At 51.3% G+C, this 19,339-nt stretch overlaps 4 protein-coding genes across 8 annotated transcripts in view; 2 read left to right on the forward strand and 2 right to left on the reverse strand.

Annotated features, from left to right (window-relative positions):
- Positions 1-3,896, reverse strand: part of SAMD8 (sterile alpha motif domain containing 8) — a 41,905-nt gene extending 38,009 nt beyond the window's left edge. For 2 of the 4 annotated variants that reach the window (XM_081824046.1, XM_081824044.1), the window contains exon 1: positions 3,675-3,814. Coding sequence is in view for 1 of the 4 variants with exons in the window: in XM_081824043.1 (XP_081680169.1) it covers positions 3,675-3,848 (174 nt within the window). In the remaining 3 variants the exon portion in view is untranslated. Of the gene's footprint in view, positions 1-3,674 lie in introns of all 4 variants that reach the window. The other 2 variants (XM_081824047.1, XM_081824043.1) reach the window with 2 other exon arrangements.
- Positions 1-19,339, reverse strand: part of VDAC2 (voltage dependent anion channel 2) — a 328,221-nt gene that overhangs the window by 71,798 nt on the left and 237,084 nt on the right. The window lies entirely within an intron of this gene.
- Positions 5,463-10,611, forward strand: DUSP13A (dual specificity phosphatase 13A). Its single transcript, XM_081824050.1, has 4 exons — positions 5,463-5,745; positions 6,521-6,738; positions 8,059-8,266; positions 10,521-10,611. Exons 1-3 carry the CDS (start codon positions 5,537-5,539, stop codon positions 8,256-8,258), a joined length of 627 nt encoding a protein of 208 aa, XP_081680176.1. The 5' UTR covers positions 5,463-5,536; the 3' UTR covers positions 8,259-8,266; positions 10,521-10,611.
- Positions 10,538-18,399, forward strand: DUSP13B (dual specificity phosphatase 13B). Of its 2 annotated transcripts, none has more exons than XM_081824049.1 (5): positions 10,538-10,724; positions 11,761-11,855; positions 15,389-15,562; positions 17,026-17,246; positions 17,945-18,399. In XM_081824049.1, the coding sequence occupies exons 1-5, from the start codon at positions 10,623-10,625 to the stop codon at positions 18,145-18,147; spliced, it is 795 nt and encodes a 264-aa protein (XP_081680175.1). In that variant the 5' UTR covers positions 10,538-10,622; the 3' UTR covers positions 18,148-18,399. The 2 variants fall into 2 exon arrangements, with proteins under 2 accessions (XP_081680175.1, XP_081680174.1); XM_081824048.1 differs by lacking the exon at positions 10,538-10,724 and adding an exon at positions 11,510-11,679.

Raw genomic sequence — 19,339 nt, forward strand, 5'->3', positions numbered from 1 at the left:
ATAGGATAAAAAACTATTCTGTGAAACACTGTGATTAAACTATTGTTAACAAGTAAACTATTGTAAACAAGTTTTCCCAGTTTCTACTGTCCTAAGCAAGAGCAAAGATAAACTCATGTTACATTCTGTACTGAAGTGATTTTATTACTGGGAGGACCCAGTGTGTAGTGAAGTAACAGAACATTTCAATACGGAGGCATGAAGTCTAGAGTCAGCTAGAAGGGGTCAGGCTTAAGATCCAGTGATGATGGTACTGTATATATGGGGGGAGGAATATTGACACCACAAGTCTGTCACAAATCCATATCCCATACTCATATAACAAATTACGAACCAGTGACAGAAGCATCACGTAAACACTGAATTGATCTCCAAGCGAGTCTGGTTCATGCTCTCCAATTTTTGTTAACTTCTGGACTTCTCAAAGCTAAGAGGACAGTAAGACCTAAAGTAAGAATCACTGTCATGATTAATGGCCATGTTAGATTCACACTACTATTAACTTCATATCCTTCAGGCCTGGAGGTAAGAATTTTCAAAGAATATCTAATTAATATGGTCATTCTTATAAGACAAAATAACAATATTCATTAGAACATCTGTGATACAACAACTTCTCAAAAACAATGTTCAAACTTCAATTCTCAAAAAAGCCACGAAAATGTCTCTAAATCAGCTATGGCAAAGTTTTGAAAAAGCAGTGAAGATTTAGTGGTTAACAAAATAAGAATGTTTACAAGTAGTTGTGCAATGTGAATTAGAGTCTTTACAGAATGGAGAGTACTACTGAAATCAAAACTGATTTATCTAAGTATATCTGCACATTCTGCCATTGTGGTCATGATGGCTTCTTCTTGTCTTAGGGAAACTGCTCAAGCACAAAACTGATTTTCTTTACAACTAAGTGTGAGAACTGTCAAAGGGAAACAAAAATAACTATTAGGCATGCTAATATATTAATTGTACAACTCCATTTAATGGTTTACTTAATTTCATAGTAATATTAAGATGTAACCTTAATAGAGAGTTCTATTTCAGTTCAATTCCATAAATTTTTAAATGCTGAGACTTTTATTTAGAGCTAAGTATGAAGACATGGTCTTTAGAGAATCTCAGTCTGGTGTCGGTTAAGCAGAAACATAAACAACAGTAATACTACGTAACTTCCAACTAAAGATCATTTGTATTAAATTAGAGAAAAGGGAGTTAATCTTTGGACAACAGTTAAAGGAAAGAGAATTTATCTCTCCTTTGAAGAAATAATTACTAGTACACTGAAGATATGACACAGTCTATACACATAAATTAATATTTAAAAGATTTTGCAATCAGTACATTTTCACTGCATGAAGATTAAACAGTAGATACCCGTTTAGAGAAGAAACACTTGATTAAAAGTTTGTTTTGAAATGGCCAACGAATTTGCAAAATGTATAACCAAATAAAAAGTTGTAAAAGTAATCTTATGAAACATAGCTAAAGACTTCCTGAAGCCATGTTATAATTTAACAATTACAAAAGGAAACTAACTTATTTCTACTAAAGTGAATGTAAGTATTGCAATCATTTTTCTGGCACAATTATTGTTTTGGTACTATCTCTTCTATAAAAGGTATCTATGGTACCACCTATCCCAGTTCTGTTTACTGCCTACTACAAGCACCCTCTATTCTTATTTTTCTAGATCACTCTATTAAAAATATTATTCAGGGGCGCCTGGGTGGCTCAGTCGTTAAGCATCTGCCTTCGGCTCAGGTCATGATCCCAGGGTCCTGGGATCAAGCCCCGCATCAGGCTCCCTGCTCCGCAGGAAGCCTGCTTCTCCCTCTCCCACTCCCCCTGCTTGTGTTCCCTCTCTCGCTGTCTCTCTCTCTGTCAAATAAATAAATAAAATCTTTAAAAAAAAAATTATTCATACAATATATGCAAAATTGCATTAATATTGGTCCTGCAAACTTGTCCAAAGTACCCCTTCAATTTTCAAGAGACCCCAATCCTGGAGTTATGAGTGAGAGAAAGAGCTGGTATACCCGGGCTGTGGTGATTTCACATATACAGCTGACCCTTGAACAACAGGGTTTGAATTGTACGGGTTCACGTATATGCAGATTTTTTAAAAATAAATACAGTACAGTCCTGTAAATTTATTTTCTCTCCCATATGATTTTAACATTTTCTTTGCTCTAGGTTACTTTATTATAAGAATATAATACATAATACACATAATTTATAAAATGTGTTAACTGTTTATGTTATCAGTAAGGCTCCTGGTCAACAGGCTATTAGCTAAGTTTTTGGAGAGTCAAAAGTTATAGGGGATTATGACTGCATGCTTCTAAACCCCTGCTGTTCAAGGGTCAACTGTAGTTTTATAAACTCTTTTAACCAGACACCTGCACTGACCATATTTTTACCCTGTAGTAAATATATGTGTCAACTCAAGTTGTCAAAGTGTAACCAGTCAATACGGAGTATCTGTAAAACCTAAGTGTCCAAATTCTTGTTCTGCTTTTTTAAAGGTAACGTATTAAATCTTTTTTCTTAAAGATCTAAACTTGTCTGGTATCTAAAGTAAACTTTAAGAAAAAAAAATACAAAGAAAAAACCCACACTATTACTGTTAGAAGAAACCCAAATGATATCTTTTTTTTTTTTTTAAGATTTTATTTATTTATTTGAGAGAGAGAGAGCATGAGAGGGGGGAGGGTCAGAGGGAGAAGCAGACTCCCCGCCGAGCAGGGAGCCCGATGTGGGACTCGATCCCGGGTCTCCAGGATCATGACCTGAGCCGAAGGCAGTCGCCCAACCAACTGAGCCACCCAGGCGCCCCCAAATGATATCTTTATTGTCAGAATCACTCCTTTCACTATCTTTTCCAAACATCACTTCCTTTTTACTACTTTCCCCCAGCCGTTGCGGCAAATCAGTGTTCAACACCGTCCCAGATTCTTAAAAGGATCCACTGTCTACAAACGAGAAAGCCCCACAATCCAAGCATATTACCCTAGTGATCTTCGGCGCTTTCAAAGACACCTGTGAAAATGCCAAAGTCTTGAATTAGATCCCCAAGGGCTCCTTTTCTTTCTTGACCCCATTTCTCTTTTTCTGGCCCTTCAGGTCAGATGACTTCCTAACAGACAGCCCCTCCCTCTTCCAATCAAACCTAAATCCTTCTCCTAATTAGCAAACCTCCCCCCGCCCCCCACCTTCGGTCAGCTACCACGTCCGTCACAACCCGGTCCCGTCTCTCTCGCCAGGCCATAATACCGACCGCGGTCCTGGCTGCTCCGATCCCTCGCCCCCACCTCCAAATCCCAAAGCATCCCTTCCTCCGGCCCCTCATTCCCGCGGAACCCCTTGCATGTGCTTCCCTCACTACTCGGCTTCCCATACCCTCCAAGCCCTTGCCTCTTCAAAGCCACCTCTCCCTCAGGTTTCCCACTACCCTCGCCCCTCAGCCTCCAGCCATCGTCACCCTCCTCAGGCCCTCGGCTCAACAGCCTCCATTTCCCAGATTCCATTCTAGAGCAGACTCTCCCGGCTCCCTCAACCGTCTCCTGCGGCCCCTCCGGATCCCAGTCCTAGGCAGCCCGGCTCCGCCCCTGACTCCCAACTCATCCCCGGCTGCGGGCGCTCCCCAAACTCCCCTCTCCTCAGGCACTGATCCCGCTCACCTCCGCGGTCCGAGTCGGGCTTCCCCGACCCACCTCCGAGTCGGCGTCCGAACCGCCGTCGCAACCACCGGCCCTTCGGGCCTGGCCAGCGTGAAGCGCCTCGAGCGGCGGAGGCGGAGGCCGGGGAGGCGAGCCGGAGTGGAGGCGGGGGCGGTGGCGGCTGCGCGCAGGCATCGCTTCGGCTAGTCTCTGCGGCTCCCGCAGCCCCTGGAATCCGAACCGGAACTGCTTCGGGAGGAGGGGCCCTATGGGCGTGAGGCGGAGCCATACCGGCGGGGGCGGGGCCCAAACCGGAAGGGTCGCGGGATTCAAGATGGGCGAGGGAAGGAAAACCGCGGCGAGGAAACCCGAGAGCGCATGCGTCAGCCCGAGAGCCAAAGTGGGAGAAAATGAGGGGCTGGTGAAGATGGCCTGGGGCCTATGAGATTAGTAGATGAGGTGTGGGAGCAAGAAGAGGTTACCAAATTCCTTTGGAGGGAGCCAGCTCCTCCGCAAGAGCCAGCATCCAATGATCATTATTACCATTTATTGCCCCTTTACTTTCTGACAGTCCTTATTCCAAATGCTATATAAATATCTCGCTTAATCTTTGTGCCAACTTTGCAGGGTATTATAACACAGAAGGGCCAGGTAACCTGCTTGAGGTACCGCAGTTAATATGTCCTAAAGCTAGTATTCCTACTTAAATCTAACTTCAGAATCTGCTCCTCTCTATTTTCGGAAAGTCCCCAACCCAGGCCTAGAATTGGCATAAGCCAAATCCCAAACCACCTGCAACCTGGGCTCCAAATCCTCCTTGACTGTCTTCCTCATCAAGTGCAGGGCAGACTTCAATGGCTCTGATGGAGTGGAGACAGGTTCTAGAGTGGACATGAGTGCATACTTCTCCCACCGGATCCCCTGGTGTAGCCCGTACCCTCAAGCTGGACTCAAGACCAGGGGCAGGTGGGAGCCTTCCCACTGCAGCTCATACTCCTTCCATCCCATCAGGGCCTTCATGAAGTCACCTGAGAGTGGGCAAGTCATCTTACCTCTTCTGCAGGTAACTGGCTCTGACAGAGGACAGATATAGACCTTTCTCAGTTTCTGTTGTGGGGGCAAAAGCCCTTATAAGCAGGGGAATCTCCACCCCAAAAATGTTTCTGATGACAGTCCCTTTGGCTCTTCAGAAGGTCTAGGGCAACATTCACTTCCCTTCTCCCCACTTTGATATACATGGCCCATTTCAGCCTTCTCTTTTGAGAAATCAGCTATTTTAATTATAGAACCATTGTTCAAACCTTCCCCCACAAACCCCATGAGCATCCTTTAGATGAAATTCTCCATGCCTCCTCTCCATATTTCTCTGACTCTACAATGCAGGAAACTTCCCCCCTGAGCTGCATAATCCACAGGCTCACTCAGCAGCCATATGGTTCCCACCCAGTTTGTGGCCCACCCAGACCTGCAGAGCTTTTTTTTTAATCATTCATTGTTGAAACCAACCACCCCCCGCTCCACCCTGGATCTCCACTTTAACTCAGTCTTCAGAACTAAATAGCCTTATTCAGGGCCCTAACCCTATTAGTTCAACAAATGTTTCTTAGGCATCTACTATGTGTTAAACACAGAATATCCTTTGTTTCATTTAATCCTCATAATTCTTTCAGGTAGGTGTAATTATCCTTACTTTACAGTTGAAGAAACTGAGGTAGAAATGTAAAGTGACTTGCAGAGATATGACTGATTCCATGTTGTCATGGAGTTTGGGGTTAGGGGGGTGACTTGGGGAAAAAATGTCCTGTTCTTTCTGGAGGCCTCTGTGACTTGCTGAGTCACTTGCCTCTGTCCCACCTGTTCCTGCCAATCTCCGGGAAGGAGAAATGACACTGGAGAGGCAGAGAGGAGTGACTGCAGAGACAGAGCGGTGGGTGGGCTGGCCCATGGCTGAAGCCTCGGTCCCAGAGCTGAGGGGAGATGCCGAAGCCACACCTTGCCCCAGTGTTCTGGAACTGGAGGAGCTCCTGAGGGCAGGGAAGATTTCTTGCAGCCACGTGGATGAAGTTTGGCCCAACCTTTACATAGGAGATGCGTGAGTGGTAGCTGGTCGAAGGGGTGTGGGGAAGGGGATAAGGAGAGACAGTTCTTGGGCTCTTTACCAGAGATGGGAGCCGGGTGGAACAAGGAGGAATAGTTCTGCTCTGCACATCCCAGGCCAGGGACTTGCTCCAGGACCCCAGTGTGCTGGGGACAGTGCAGTGATCAGGTGTGACCACCAGGGGGAGCAGGGCTTTTGCCTGCCTGGATGATTGGAACTCCCAGAAGATCCTGAAGTCATTCTGATATATCCAGGACAATTGGTGAGTCTCGGGGACAGAGGCCTGGGGAATGGTGCTTCCAGGTATGACATGGGATGGACAGAGAGCTCCCCTTCCTGGTCCCAGCCTCCCTCCTCTGGACACAGAATGGGTGAAAGAGGTGAATCAGGGAAGGTGTCACCCATTACACATTAGCAAATTAGAAACAGGTATGAGGTAGTGGCCAGAAGAGGCCAGATGTGGGTGGGAAGGCATGGGGCAGGAAAGGAGGGGCAGCTGGATTCCAGGACTGAAGTAATTCTTTCCTTCCTGTCTTGGCCAAGGCAGGAGCAGATGGCCTCAGGAAGCGAAGAGGGTCTAAAGATAACTCCCTATACCACCAACTCTTCCACCAGAAAGCTCTGAGGGTGGGGCTCAAGCTTACTGGGTTCCTTGTGGCTCCCTTTGGGCCTTTATGGCTCTGTCCCTCTGAAGCAGGGGGCCAGGCAAAACCTCCTTCCTGGACCTCATGGCTCAGCCAGCACCCAGCCCTATTCTTCCTCTTCCTAGGGCCACGGCAAATAACCGCTTTGAGTTATGGAAGCTGGGCATTACCCACGTGCTGAACGCAGCCCACGGGGGACTCTACTGTCAGGGTGGCCCTGATTTCTACGGCAGCAGTGTGAGCTACCTGGGGGTACCAGCCCACGACCTCCCCAATTTCGACATCAGTGCCTACTTCTCCTCCGCAGCCGACTTCATCCACCGTGCCCTCAGCACACCTGGGGGTAGGACTTGGGTCTGAACCCATATCCCCTCCTGCTCACTCATGGGGGGCGATGTCCAGTTTCCCCTCAAATATCAGTGCCCTCCCATCTTTAGTTTTTAAAAAGACTTCAGGTTTGTAAAAATCCTCTGCTCAGTGCTCCAGCAATTTATCCAACCTTGTTGCTTCAACAGACAGGGAAACTGAGGCCTAGAATCCAAAGTCATGTCATGAGTTAGGAGCAGTCCCAGGATTGGAAGCCTTGAGAAATTGCCATTTAGTACCTAGATGTCTGGTTTCCACCCCAAAGTATTTTCAAATGGAAAAATAAGACAAAACAAAACAACAACAACAAAAAAACGCCTTCTACTCCCCAGGGTAGAACAGAGGAGCCTGGGGAAGCTGGAGCCCCTGCTCTGTGTGCATCCTGGGTGAGAGTCATTCCCCTTGCTCCCTGCCCCTGGGTTAGCCAGTGTCTCTCTCTGGACTTCAGTTTCTTGTCTACCTGACAGGAAAGACAAGACTATGGCTCACAGCACTTTTTAATATCCAGAGCGCTTTGACATTCATTTGTTCGTCATCTATTCATTTACCCGCTGTTTATTATCTTTTCTGTGCCAGGTGCTGAGCTAGATACTGAATCCACACTTAGACAAGGCAGAGTCCCTGCTCTTATGGCTCTTGTTGTCATGTGTTTCATGGAAAGACAATCATAATTATGAGTACTATTCAAATGAGTGGGTAAATGTGAAGAGCTCTAGGAGAACAGGAACAGGGCAAGGGTGCTTGATCCAGGGGACCAGGGAATACAACAGTATTCACTGGGCCACAGGCAAAAAGGATGAGCTACTCTGTGATTCAAGTGATACCATGAGTGACCAGGAAAGACTATACAAGGAAACCATGTCTTAGCTGAAACTGGACAGATGAGTAATAGACAGTCAGACGAAGAGCAGAAGAAGTTTTACAGGTGGTTGGAATAGCATGTGCTAAGGCTGGAGGCCAGAGCCCCGAACAGCTTCAAGGAACTGAAAGTGAGTTCCTCAGGGTGAAGGTCAGGGTTAGGCAGGCTGAGATGAAGCTGTAGGGTCTGCAGGGGCCAGCTCACAGAAGGTCTTGTAAGCCACGTTAAGGAGTTTGGACCCTATCCCAAGGGTAGGCTAAATAGGTGTTGGTATACCCATCTGACAGATCAGGAAACAGAACCATAAAGGCTGAACAGTTTGCCCAGGGTTACAGAGTATACCCATGGCAGAGGCAGGGAAAGGCACGTGGGTCTCTACCCCTGCCCCGGGCGGGCCAGCAGGTGGGAAAGGGTCTTTCACCAGGATGTTTTCCTCAGCCAAGGTCCTGGTGCACTGTGTGGTAGGGGTGAGCCGCTCCGCCACGCTGGTCCTGGCCTATCTCATGCTGCACCATCAGCTGTCCCTGCGCCAGGCTGTGATTACCGTGAGGCAACACCGGTGGGTCTTCCCCAACCGAGGCTTCCTCCACCAGCTCTGTCAGCTCGACCAGCGGCTGCGGGGCGCAGGCCGGAACTGAGGGGCCAGGTGAGGGCTGGGCAGGGCACGAGGGGTGCGGGGCAAGGCTGGGTGCCGTGAGAAGTGAGAGGTCAGGTAAGGGCTGCACAGGGAATGAGGCAGGGAAGACCAATGAGGGCTGGCAGGGGACATGGAATGGGACCAGCTCAGAGGTGGGTTGTCAGGGTTGTGTGTGGCCAGAAGTGAGGGTTGAAAGGGGCCTGGCCCACTCCTCAAGCTGCTGGGCTCCCTCACCAGCCCAGGGCCTCAATAGGGCCTGGCAGAGGCAAACTTTCAGAAGGACCCGCTCTCCCCAGCCCATCCATATTCTTCAGACCCCAGAGAGGATGGAAAGGCCAGGGAGGAAAGAGGTGGAAAGCATAAAATGGAAGCAGTGAGGCCTTCTTACCAGGTCCTGAGGCCCTGTCCCCCTTCCTTGGCTAAAAGCCTATGTGAGCTCACCTGAACCCCACCACGGTAGCAGCACAGCCAGTCCTGACACCTGGGGGCTGTCTGGGCCTTCCCACAGCTCTGCGTCCCTTCCCCTCGGGTCTGGACCCCAGCTACAGCTGCAGCTGTCACTCCAGGCTTAGTTATTTTCAGGTTAGCCCTGCGTCTCCTTCTCACAATGGGGAAGGAGAACAGGGGCTCCTGCCACCAGCCATGGCCCCCTCACATGAGCCATGCTTGATACCCAGTGCTCCTGTCACCATGCCATTCCATTCCCTGCCTTGGACCCAGCACCCTTCTATCTATCTGCACCCCCCGCCCCCCCGGACAGTCTGATCTCAGAGATCCACAGAAGGAGCCTCCCTAACTTTGCTCCCTCTCTGGTTGCGGGGAATCCCTGTGGGACATAGAGGTCTTCTGGAAGTCTATCCAGCTCCTTTCTGCTTCCATTTACCCCCTGCCCTACTGCTCTGTGTGCAGGCCATTTGGAACATTAGCAGACGTTCCTTAAGTTGCATACGAGGAACAGATCCTCAACACCTCCTCCCCTAGGTCTCCCCATTGCTGCTGGAGGCCCCAGTGTGCTGCTTCAATTTCCTTGGCATCTGGAACTGCCACCTTTGAAAAGTTTTCCTCCAGCTCAGCTGGGAGGAGGCAGGGGTATCCCTTCCTGTGGTGGATGGCTGTGCAGGCTCCATCGTTGTGAGAAGCGGCAGTGTCCACGGCCCTTCTTCTCCCACCACTCCCCGGCCGGATCTGTTCCTGTCTGTCTCCAACAGCCCACCTTCCTCACATTCACATCCCCCCGGAGGGCCATCGGCTAGGGAGTTAAGCCCCAGGGCTGCTTTCCACGGGCCCTAGCCCACCTCTAACTCCTACCCATGCTGCTCCTTCCCTCATCTCTCCTCAGCCCTGACTTGGGCTGTGTGCCCCAGCACCCCCTGGCTCAGAGGGTCTGCCGGCTAGGGGTGGGTGATTGGCCTAGGTTCTCTTACGAGTTGGAAAAGTGGCAGCTTTCTCCTGCCAAGAGCTTCCCGGGGTGTGGATTGAATTTCCCCTTGCCCAGCCCTCCACCAAAAGCTGTTTTTTTCTCTGAATGCATAACCAGAGCCACCAAGGGGGAGCACTTTAGTACCCTGACCCCTTCCTGATGCTGGCAGGAGGGTGAGCATCTTGGGGGTGGGGATTAGGGCAGGACAGAGAGCTAGATTTAGAGTTTGGGGGTGAGTATAATGGAAGAAAATCACGGTTATAGCTGGTTTTGGGATCAGGCCCAGGGCTGAGCTGGGTGGGAAACTGTTGTGGGGAGCTCTGCGGGTATGGGGAGCCAAGAGGGAGACAGGAATGGCATGTTCCCATCCTGCTCTCTCCTCTAAACACGTTTCAGGAAACTGGTAGAACAGCAAATCTCTGATTATGCCCAATTGCCCCACTTCCTTGGCCTGGAGCCCTTAAATACCCTGACCTCTGGCCTCAGCATCTTTCCCATCAGGCAGCTGGCTTTGGGGAAATCAGTCAGGCCGCAGCATTGCACAAGTCCTGGAGGTGCCATCCACCAATGCAACTGGAGCCCCCAGGAGTTACGAAGTGTGCAACCTATGTGGCCATACACAGGGACTCTGAAAGATGATGGAGAGAGGTCATTTCTCTCCATGAGCCCTGGCCCCAAACCTGCCTTCTCTCTCTGAGCACCCATATCCACCTGACCTTACACAGAGGGCTCAAGGCAGAGAGGCAGGTTTAGGTGGCAGTTCCTGCCCCTACCCTGACAAGTCCCAGCCAGTCTGGGCCTTGGGTTGCCAGCCTATAACATGGAGCTCATCTCTCCCCCCAGAGCTGGTCCTTCCTCCCTGCCACGGGGCTGTGCCACTTTGTTTCCCTGGCACTGGCCCTGTTGGTGCTGCTGGAGGCTCTGGCCCAGGTGGATACCAAGAAGATGGTAAGAAGCCAGTGTGTGGTCCGCCCTAGAGCCTGCTACCCCATCTCCTTCCTCCTGCTGCCTGCACTCCGGGTCGGCTACTGTCTTCAGTCCCCACAGGTGGGAACGGGCTGCCTTCTCAGCCAATCCCTGAGGCTCCTCAGCCAGGACTCCAAGTTCCCTGGGGTGCGAGGATGGGAGGAGAACAGGAGGGGATTCTAAGTGTTCGTGATAGCCCTTGGCCGCAGCTGCGTCCATCAGCTCTCCCCAGGGCTCAGGGAACCCCAGCAGGGGCTGAGCCCTAGCTCCTGGAGTTCAGACTTCAGAGACCCCGTGTAGGTGTGGCTGCAGGAATGCAGAGGTCTCTGTGTCGGTCATCTGGGAGTGTGAGTGGGGAAGAGTATACTGAAGTATATGAGTATATGGGGAGCGTCTCCGGGAAGAGGTTCTTGACAGGAAGCAGGGGGGGTTCTTAACAGGCCCAAATCCAAGGTCCTTAACTGACTCCAGTGGCCTTGGGAGGGACCTAAAAGACCATCTGGTTGGCCTCAAGGGACAGTGAGGTCTGGGTTAGGAAGGCCTTCTGGGGGCGGGAGGAGTCTGGCAGAGGGCACAGTGGCTTCTAGACACACAGCTTCTGACTGCAGACCAGGGCAGTTCTAAAGGCCTGCTCTGAACCTCACCTACACCTTTGTAAGTGTATCCCCACTTTCCTCAGCCTGAGTCTTCTAGAGCTGAATCCTGGGCTAGTCCTATAATTCTCAGCTCCCAGCCAAGCACCCGGGGACCTGGGTTCTGTTGTTGGCCTTGCTGACAGTTTGCGTGTGGTTTGGGCTAGTCTCTTTTCTGCCCTCCTCCATGGAAGATTCTTCCAGCTCTAACCTGCCCGTGCTTCGCACCACCCTTGAAGGTCAAGGGAGCTTTGAAAATGGCTTCTCGGATCTTCCTTCTCTCTGCCCCACAATCAACATTCGCATACACCCAGACCACAAGCAGACCCCTGCGGGCTGCCTCCACCCCCGGCAAGGCCAGGTGCCTGGCTGGGCTTGGCACTGACCATGCCAGGGACCAGTGGGTGAGTTGGGAGTGTCAGGGGGAGGCCAGAAGAGGGGAGCAGCACATCATGCTTTATAATTAAACTCAAATCAAAAAATAGAAACAGCATCAAGTGTGCGGAGACAGGGAGCTGGAAGCAGACAGCACAAAGTGCCCGTCAGAGAAGACCACAGCCTGGGCCAGATACCCCCACAGGTGGGTGAGGGCCCCTATTTCAGGGGGGTCACGGAGCATGCTGGGTCATGAGGGCCAGGGCACCTGGGCCTGTGTGTGTTGTGGAGGGACTGGGTTAGATTGGAGGACAGACTGGGTTAGAGACAGAGCACAGACAAAGCAGAGTCAGAAAGACATGGTCTTGAATCCTTGATCCCATGTTAATTGGCTGTGTGACCTTGAACATATTGCTTAATCTCTCTGAGCCTCAGTTTCCTCATCTGTAAAATAGGGATGATAATATTATCTGCTTCATAAGGGTACTGTGAGGATCCAATGAGAAAATGTAAGCATTTAGCTCTGTCTGATACATAGTACATCCTTAGTAAGTGGCGAATATAATTACAATTATTGCTGGACAGAGAAAGAAACTTCAAGAAACACAAAGAGATGGAGACTAAGCTTCACTGCCCTGCGGGGAGGTTACCCTCCAGCCAGGATATGGCTGAGGCTTGAAAGGATAAGAGTAATAATAATAGTAATGATAATATTAAGATGCATCCTTTGCATCTATCATAAGACAGGCCCTAGGGAAGGGGCCTTATATTTAGTACCTCATGAAATTCTCACAGCAGCCCCATGAAGGAACTGGCTCAGCGAAGACCACACAAATACCAGACCTGAGAGCTCTGCCCAGATCTGTCCTCCTCCCGGGCCTGCAAGCTGAGTGCTGAGCCCCACTGGCAGCTCACCGTGGGCTGCCCACCTGCTCCCTGCCCCAAGGCGTCCTTCACCAGACTCCTCCTGCGTCCTGCCCTGAGATCCCCTGGCCTCCACTGTCCTGTGGCCACAGTCCCATCTGCTTGGGGGGGGGGGCGCGGAGGAGGGGGAAGCAGAGAGACTGGGTAGGAGGGAAGGACCAGCGGGAACATCTGGAGCTGAGGAGGTGGATGGCCGCAGCTGCCCCCTTGCCCTGAGGAGGCCTGTGCCTGAGGCCAAGGCAATGCCGGGCGGTGTGGCGAGCATGGTGGAAGAGCATGAGTTCCTATGAGAGGCTGCGGAGAGCCACATGGAGAGGAGGAGGGACGCACACAAAGGCAGAAAACAAGCGCCTCAGCTTGTAAACAGCACAAGAGCAGAGAAGCAACTGCCTAGGGAGGCAGCCGTTGGGCTTAGGGAGAAGACACAGGAAGGAGGCAGAATGCAGGCTGGAGGGAATGAGGAGAGCCAGGCCTGGCCCGTCCCTACGAAATGTTGGGCCCATGCTTCGCCCACCAACTTGCCTTCCTTGGGTGTGTCTGGAGCTTGAAGGATGAGCCCTTGGGCAGGGGGCTGGACCCCAGGGGGATAAAGCAGACAGGTGTGGGGGTACATCCGTGAGCATCAGGTGTGAGGCTCTAGGTGGGACCAGACAAGGAATAGCCCCTAAGGCCAAGGAAAAGGCCCCATTCTCCAGACTTGGATCTAAGGCCCCTCAGAGGTTGAAACATGAACTGTGGCCTAGCAGCCCCCAATTCCTGACCCCTATGCTGTTTCCTTCTCTTCCTGGGAGCCCCCTGGGACCAGCTCTGTCTCAGCCAGAGCCGGGCTGCCTGCTCCCCGGCACAGCTGGGCTGCAACTCACCCACTGGCCACAGGGTGGCGGCCATACCCCACGCCAAGCTCAGAGGCCGGGGTGGGCCTGCCCGCCTTCCCGGAGCTCCATTTCAAGCCCACCTGCGGCTCACTCAGCCCCAGCTTTTGGGTCCACACCAGTGTGGCTGTTGGGTAAGCCTGGGGCCTGGGGCCTGGGGCCTTCCCCACCCCCAACACATTATGCTGCTCCCTACCCTGTGGTTACCACAAACCCAGCCGCTGCTCTCGTTCTCAGGTCAGACCCCCCAGGGAATCCTAAATTCAGGCAAAGCCAGGATCTCGCACACGAGACAGACAGGCCATGGCCCAGACAGGAGCAAAGACTTGCTGGAGGCCACAGAATGAGCTATGGCCACGCTCTCCTCCCTCCCTCCGAAGTTCTCTTTCCACCATTTCAGGTAGCCTCCCTTGTCCATGGGGAGTTCCCGGGCCAAGAGCCTTTCGTCCCAAAGAGATGCCAAGCAGAGCGGGGCCTGGGGGTTTGGAAGGACTGCACTTCAGTCCACAGTGGCCTAGGTCTGCTCTTAGACCCCACCCCCACCGGCTCCAAGGGAAGGACCTGGAATTTTAGCCACTTCACAGCATTTGTGTTCCGGGAGGAACCCGCCCTGGCCAGGTTCCGCTTGGGTGCTGAGTCCCGTCCCTGTACCCACTCCCCCATTCCTGGCCCCAGGCCATGCCCTAGGTAGGTGGCAGGCCACTCAGCCTGCCCTGAGAGGTCACAGTGGGGGATGAAGGGGAAAGCTGGGTCTTCACTTCCACCCTGCCCACCAGCTGCCCACTGCGTGAGCTTGGCCAAGCCAGTGGCCTCCTGGGTACCCATTTCTCTTCCTGGTCCTGTCACTGGCTACCCAAGAGAAAGGATGTTCTTCCCAGTTTGTACCCTCCCTAGTTACTGGTTGAGGGGGCCAGGGACGATTAGCCAAGATAGGCACTCCTTCCCAGCACCGCACCAGCCGAAGGTTCTGGTGCCACTGACTTCCCAGCTCTGCAGGAGCCCGGACACCCCCAGACAGCCGACTCCTGACACAAGCCACCCCACCTGGGTGAGGCCTGACCTGCAGCACTGGCCTGAGTCATGGGGGTAAGGAGGAAAATCCCAGGGCCTGGAGGTAGATGTGTGACAGCGGTGCCAGGCTCCCCTGTAGAGACAGATGGGTTAGTGACCACTCTCTGGAGTCTCCAAAGGTGGCAACTGGAAGGCCTGGAGACAGAACTGAAGGGGCATAACTGGATTGAAACCCCAGCCTTGCTCCCTGTCAGCCACACAGCTTTGGGCATCGCTTAAAACATTCTGTCTGACCTTCAGCTTCCTCCTATGTAAAATAGGGACCTACCCCAAGTGAGGCCTCAGGCCTTTAAGAGGCATCAGCTTACTCTGTATGGAGATGCTCTCAAATCCATTTCATGGCCCAGGACCCCTCATTCTTGAGATGGGCTCTGCCCTTCAAGCACCCGAAACTGTCAGGGACCAGGGACCTGGGGACCAGCCCTGGAAGTAGCAGAGGAGGGGACTTGAGATGAACTGCCAGGTTGTGGGGCCTTCCTAGGTGCACTCTGTGGTCCCCATCCCTACAAAGTCCCAAGTACCAATGACTTAAGGAAGGTGGGGTGTCTGTACTGACTAGTTGCTACAGACAGGGAACTCCAAGGGCCCCTTGGCCAAAGCTTCTAACATCTGGGACCTCTGGAAAGGGCAGGAGAGACCTTCCCAGCTCCACAGAAGTGACAAGGAATTGATTCCCTTGTTCCCTGGGAAAAGGATCTAGGCCTCAGCCCCAGCTGAGCTGGTTAATAATCTCATCCAAAATAGTTGAGGCCCTTCCTGCTGCATCCTGGTGGCCCCTGGGCACTGCACCATACCTGCCCCGCCCCCCCATCAGCTGGACCCACTGGTGGGGATCCCGCCCCCAACCACCATAGTGTCCATTCTGTTTCAGGATGGACTCGCTGCAGAAGCAGGATCTCCGGAGGCCCAAGATCCATGGGGCAGTCCGGGGGTCCCCCTACCAGCCGCCCACACTGGCCTACCTCCAACGCTTGCTGTGGGTCCGTCGGGCCGCCATGCTGAGCCATGTCAACGAGGTCTGGCCTAACCTCTTCCTAGGAGATGCGTAAGTACAAGGGGACAGAAGGCGAGCCTCTCCCAGAGTCCTGCAGGGGCAGAGGTGGCACCCTCGGCCTCCCACCATCTCTTTCCACACGATCCTGTCCTCTTCTGTTATTAATTTTAACCGCGGAAACAGAACACACATAAGAAAAGTGCACACAGCACATATGAACGGTTTCCCCATCCACGTCAAGAAACAGGACGTTCCTTACGCCCCAGAAGTAACTGACCCTTCTCAACATAACCCCTTCCCCTGTAGATAATTCCTAAGTGTTGGAATAATTATCTCCTTGCTTTTCTTTATAGTTTTAACATCTATGTACCTAACAATATAGTTAGTTTTGCTTGTCTTTTAAAGTTATATGAATGGAATCATATTGTGTGCATTTTGTGCCTGGCGTTATTTGCTCAATATTGTCAGATTCACCCAATGTTCTACGCAACTGCCACTCACTCACTTTTCATTGCTGTATACTATTCATTTGTGTGAATATACCGCAGTTTATCCGTTTGATTGTATATGGATATCTGAGTTGTTTTGACTTTTTGGCTATTGTGAACAGTGATCCTAGAAACAGTCTAGTACATGGGTCCTGGGAACACATACACACACAAGCTTCTCTTGGGTGTACAGTTATAAAGAAAGTAGAATTGTGAGTCATTTTCCCAAAAGTTTTCCTAAAGTTTGAAACATATGGATCAATATATGTGGATTTTAGAAATTTTCCATAATATTTAGAAAATATGATTCAACATCTTGCTAATAATATGGCAAATATGCTATCCCCCCACCAGATAACCAGCAATAAAATCCTCGTTGACTTTTAAAAAAATGCATACACACATATGTACATAAAGGCCTTTTCACATCTTTTTTTACAAAAATGATACCTCTTTCTAGTCCCATTTTGCAACCTACTTTATGTAGAAAGCTTTTTAAATGGAACCACATAACATCTTTTGAAAACATTTTTAAACAAGGTTCTATATTGTATCCTGCATTTTTCACAGGTTCTCAATATAGCACAGACACCTTTCCTCCTTTACCTGCAGCTACAACATTTTGGGGGTTGCACAGTATTTCATTTAGCTATACCATACTCAGTCTCCTGTTATAGGATATTTAGTGATTTTTTCCAATTTTTCACTATCTTGAATGTCATTAGATCCACTTTATATACATCTGTGGGCACATTTTGGATTTTTTTAAGTTCCTAGAAGGGAACTTGCTGAAGCAAAACATGTATATATTTTGTATATTTTTAAGGCTTTTGATGCATTTGGCCAGAGTGAAAGGGAATCTTGAACTCCAACTAGAGGAGCCCCTTCACTCAGGCCTATTCACTCTTTCCAGTCTCACACTTGGAGGGGGACGGCAGAGGAGGAAAGGGGATAAGTTCCAGCCCAGCCAGAGGGGCCCCAACGAGACCTGCTCCATCTCTCAACTCCCCCGTGCCTTCCCTCCAGGTATGCAGCCCGGGACAAGAGCAAGCTGACCCAGCTGGGCATCACCCATGTTGTGAACGTTGCTGCGGGCAAGTTTCAAGTGGACACAGGTGCCAGGTTTTACCGTGGAATGCCCTTGGAGTACTATGGCATTGAGGCTGATGACAACCCCTTCTTTGACCTCAGTGTCTACTTTCTACCTGTTGCTCAATACATCCGAACTGCCCTCAGTGTTCCCCAAGGTGAGCTGCTGGGGAAGGCACTAGGGTCGTGGGTGGGGGTTGGGGGGGTGAGATCTGGGGCACTTTTTGCAGTAGCACAGGTGGGTTGGGTGTCCGGAGTCACAGACCTCTTCAGCAACCTTCCCACCCCATGGAGCAATGAGCTACTACCATTTAGTGAGTGTCCCCTTCGGGGGACCAACAATCAGACATCGTTAAGGTCTGATGTGGTTGTCAGTGTGACCATATCCCCCAGGAAGTGTGTTGGACAGAAGGTACAGGACCTAGCAAAGGCTGAGAAGGCCCTTCTAAGATGAGGCCTTGGCATAGGGCTGCAGGGACGGGGAAGGGGCAGAACTGGGGGGAAAGGGAGGTAGGTGGACACCCCCTGTCATCTGCCACAAATCCAGGGGACTCCAGAAATCCTATACCCCCTCTCACCCTGTCAGAGTTGCAAAGGATGCCAGAGGAAGCACCTTGGACCTGGAAAAGGGAATCCCAGCTGTTAACCTTAGCTGGGCCACTAACTTGCTGTGCGACCTTGAGCCAGTCCCTTTCCCTCTCTGGGCCTCAGCTGCCCCATCTGAGTGTGAGAGCATTGTCAGTACGCCAGGGTGCTGTGACAGGTGGGCTGAAGGATGGCCAGAAGGATCTCCAATTCCCAGTGGGGTGGTCAGTGCGAGGGCAGGTAGCTGACACCAGGTTGGGTCTTCCCACAGGCCGTGTGCTGGTACACTGTGCTATGGGGGTGAGCCGCTCTGCTACGGTTGTCCTGGCCTTCCTCATGATCTGCGAGAACATGACCCTGGTGGAGGCCATCCAGACGGTGCAGGCCCACCGTGATATCTGCCCCAACTCGGGCTTCCTCCGGCAGCTCCAGGTTCTGGACAACCGACTGGGGCGGGAGACGGGGCGGCTCTGACTTGGTGAGCAGCCGGGAACCCTGACCCTCTGGCCAGCATGGCCCAGCCTAGCCAGCCTGGCCCTGGGGACAGCAGCCTCTGCTGTTTCCAATGACCTTGAGGCATCAATAGCAAGTGGGGGCTTAGCTGAGGCAGAAGCAGGGAGAATTGAGTGGTGATCTTTAGCAGGTGGATTTCCCTGACCCAATCCAGAGATTCTTTATACAAGAGAGTTCAGTCTGTCTCTGTAATAAAAGGTTCATCATAATAAAGACAGGAGATCTTCTGGTGGTTTGTGGGGTGGTGTCTTACTCCCAGGATGGTCACGAGGGTCCAGAAGGCTTGCCAGCTCTGAGTCAGCATGATGGCAGCCTACAGAAAGAATCTGAGTCCGTATCAAGTCTCCGTGAAGACAGAGGGCAGGTGAGGATTAATCAGTGGTATCTGCCTCGGGTGCAAAAGGGAGGAGTGAGGGTACAGGTCCTGAACCTAGCTGGCCCTTTCCTCATCTTGTCCTCCCTCATACCTTCACCCAAGAGCTGGGTTGTCGGAATCAAGACCAATGTTCAATGCGTCAGCATCCCTTCCATGCCCACCCTAGCAAAAAGCGATCGTCAAAAACTTGCTGTGCAAGTAGCATCTCTTGAATCTTTTCATCTACGCTGTACTTTCAAAAGGACTGACTCAAACGAGAGGCATCTGGAAAACACAAGCATTAACCGAGAGGATAGGGTCTGGGGAGGAGACAGCCCAGAAATCCCAGGCGAAGGATGGTTATATGATGGAGCAAAAGATTTCGTTCTGAGTTTCTTCGTATTTGTGCCCTAATAAAACAATGTAAAAAGCCCCCAGGTTCCTCAGGGTTCTGGCCGCTGCCTCTTCTCTCCTGCAGAGTTCCCACCCTGCTGCGGGGGTCCCATCACCCCCACAGCCTCAGTTCACATCTCCAGGCTGATGACTCCTAGACCCCCCACGGCAGCCCAGTTCTCTCCCCTGAGCTTCAAACCTCTGTATCCGATTGCCCACCTCTATTTGAATATTGCACTTGAATTTCATACTCAGCTGCGCTTTTCCTCAGCCCCTCCCCACCGGCTGAATTCTTCCTACTTCTTCATTTGAGTGAAGAGTTCTGACAGTCATTATTGCTCAAGTCAGTGATGGGTGTTATCTTGGACTCCTGCCCCTCAGACAATTAGCCTGTGATTCTACCTC

Source organism: Leptonychotes weddellii, chromosome 6 (assembly GCF_054177405.1).
Source record: "Leptonychotes weddellii isolate Sample4059 chromosome 6, ASM5417740v2, whole genome shotgun sequence".
Classification (NCBI taxonomy): Eukaryota; Metazoa; Chordata; class Mammalia; order Carnivora; family Phocidae; genus Leptonychotes; species Leptonychotes weddellii.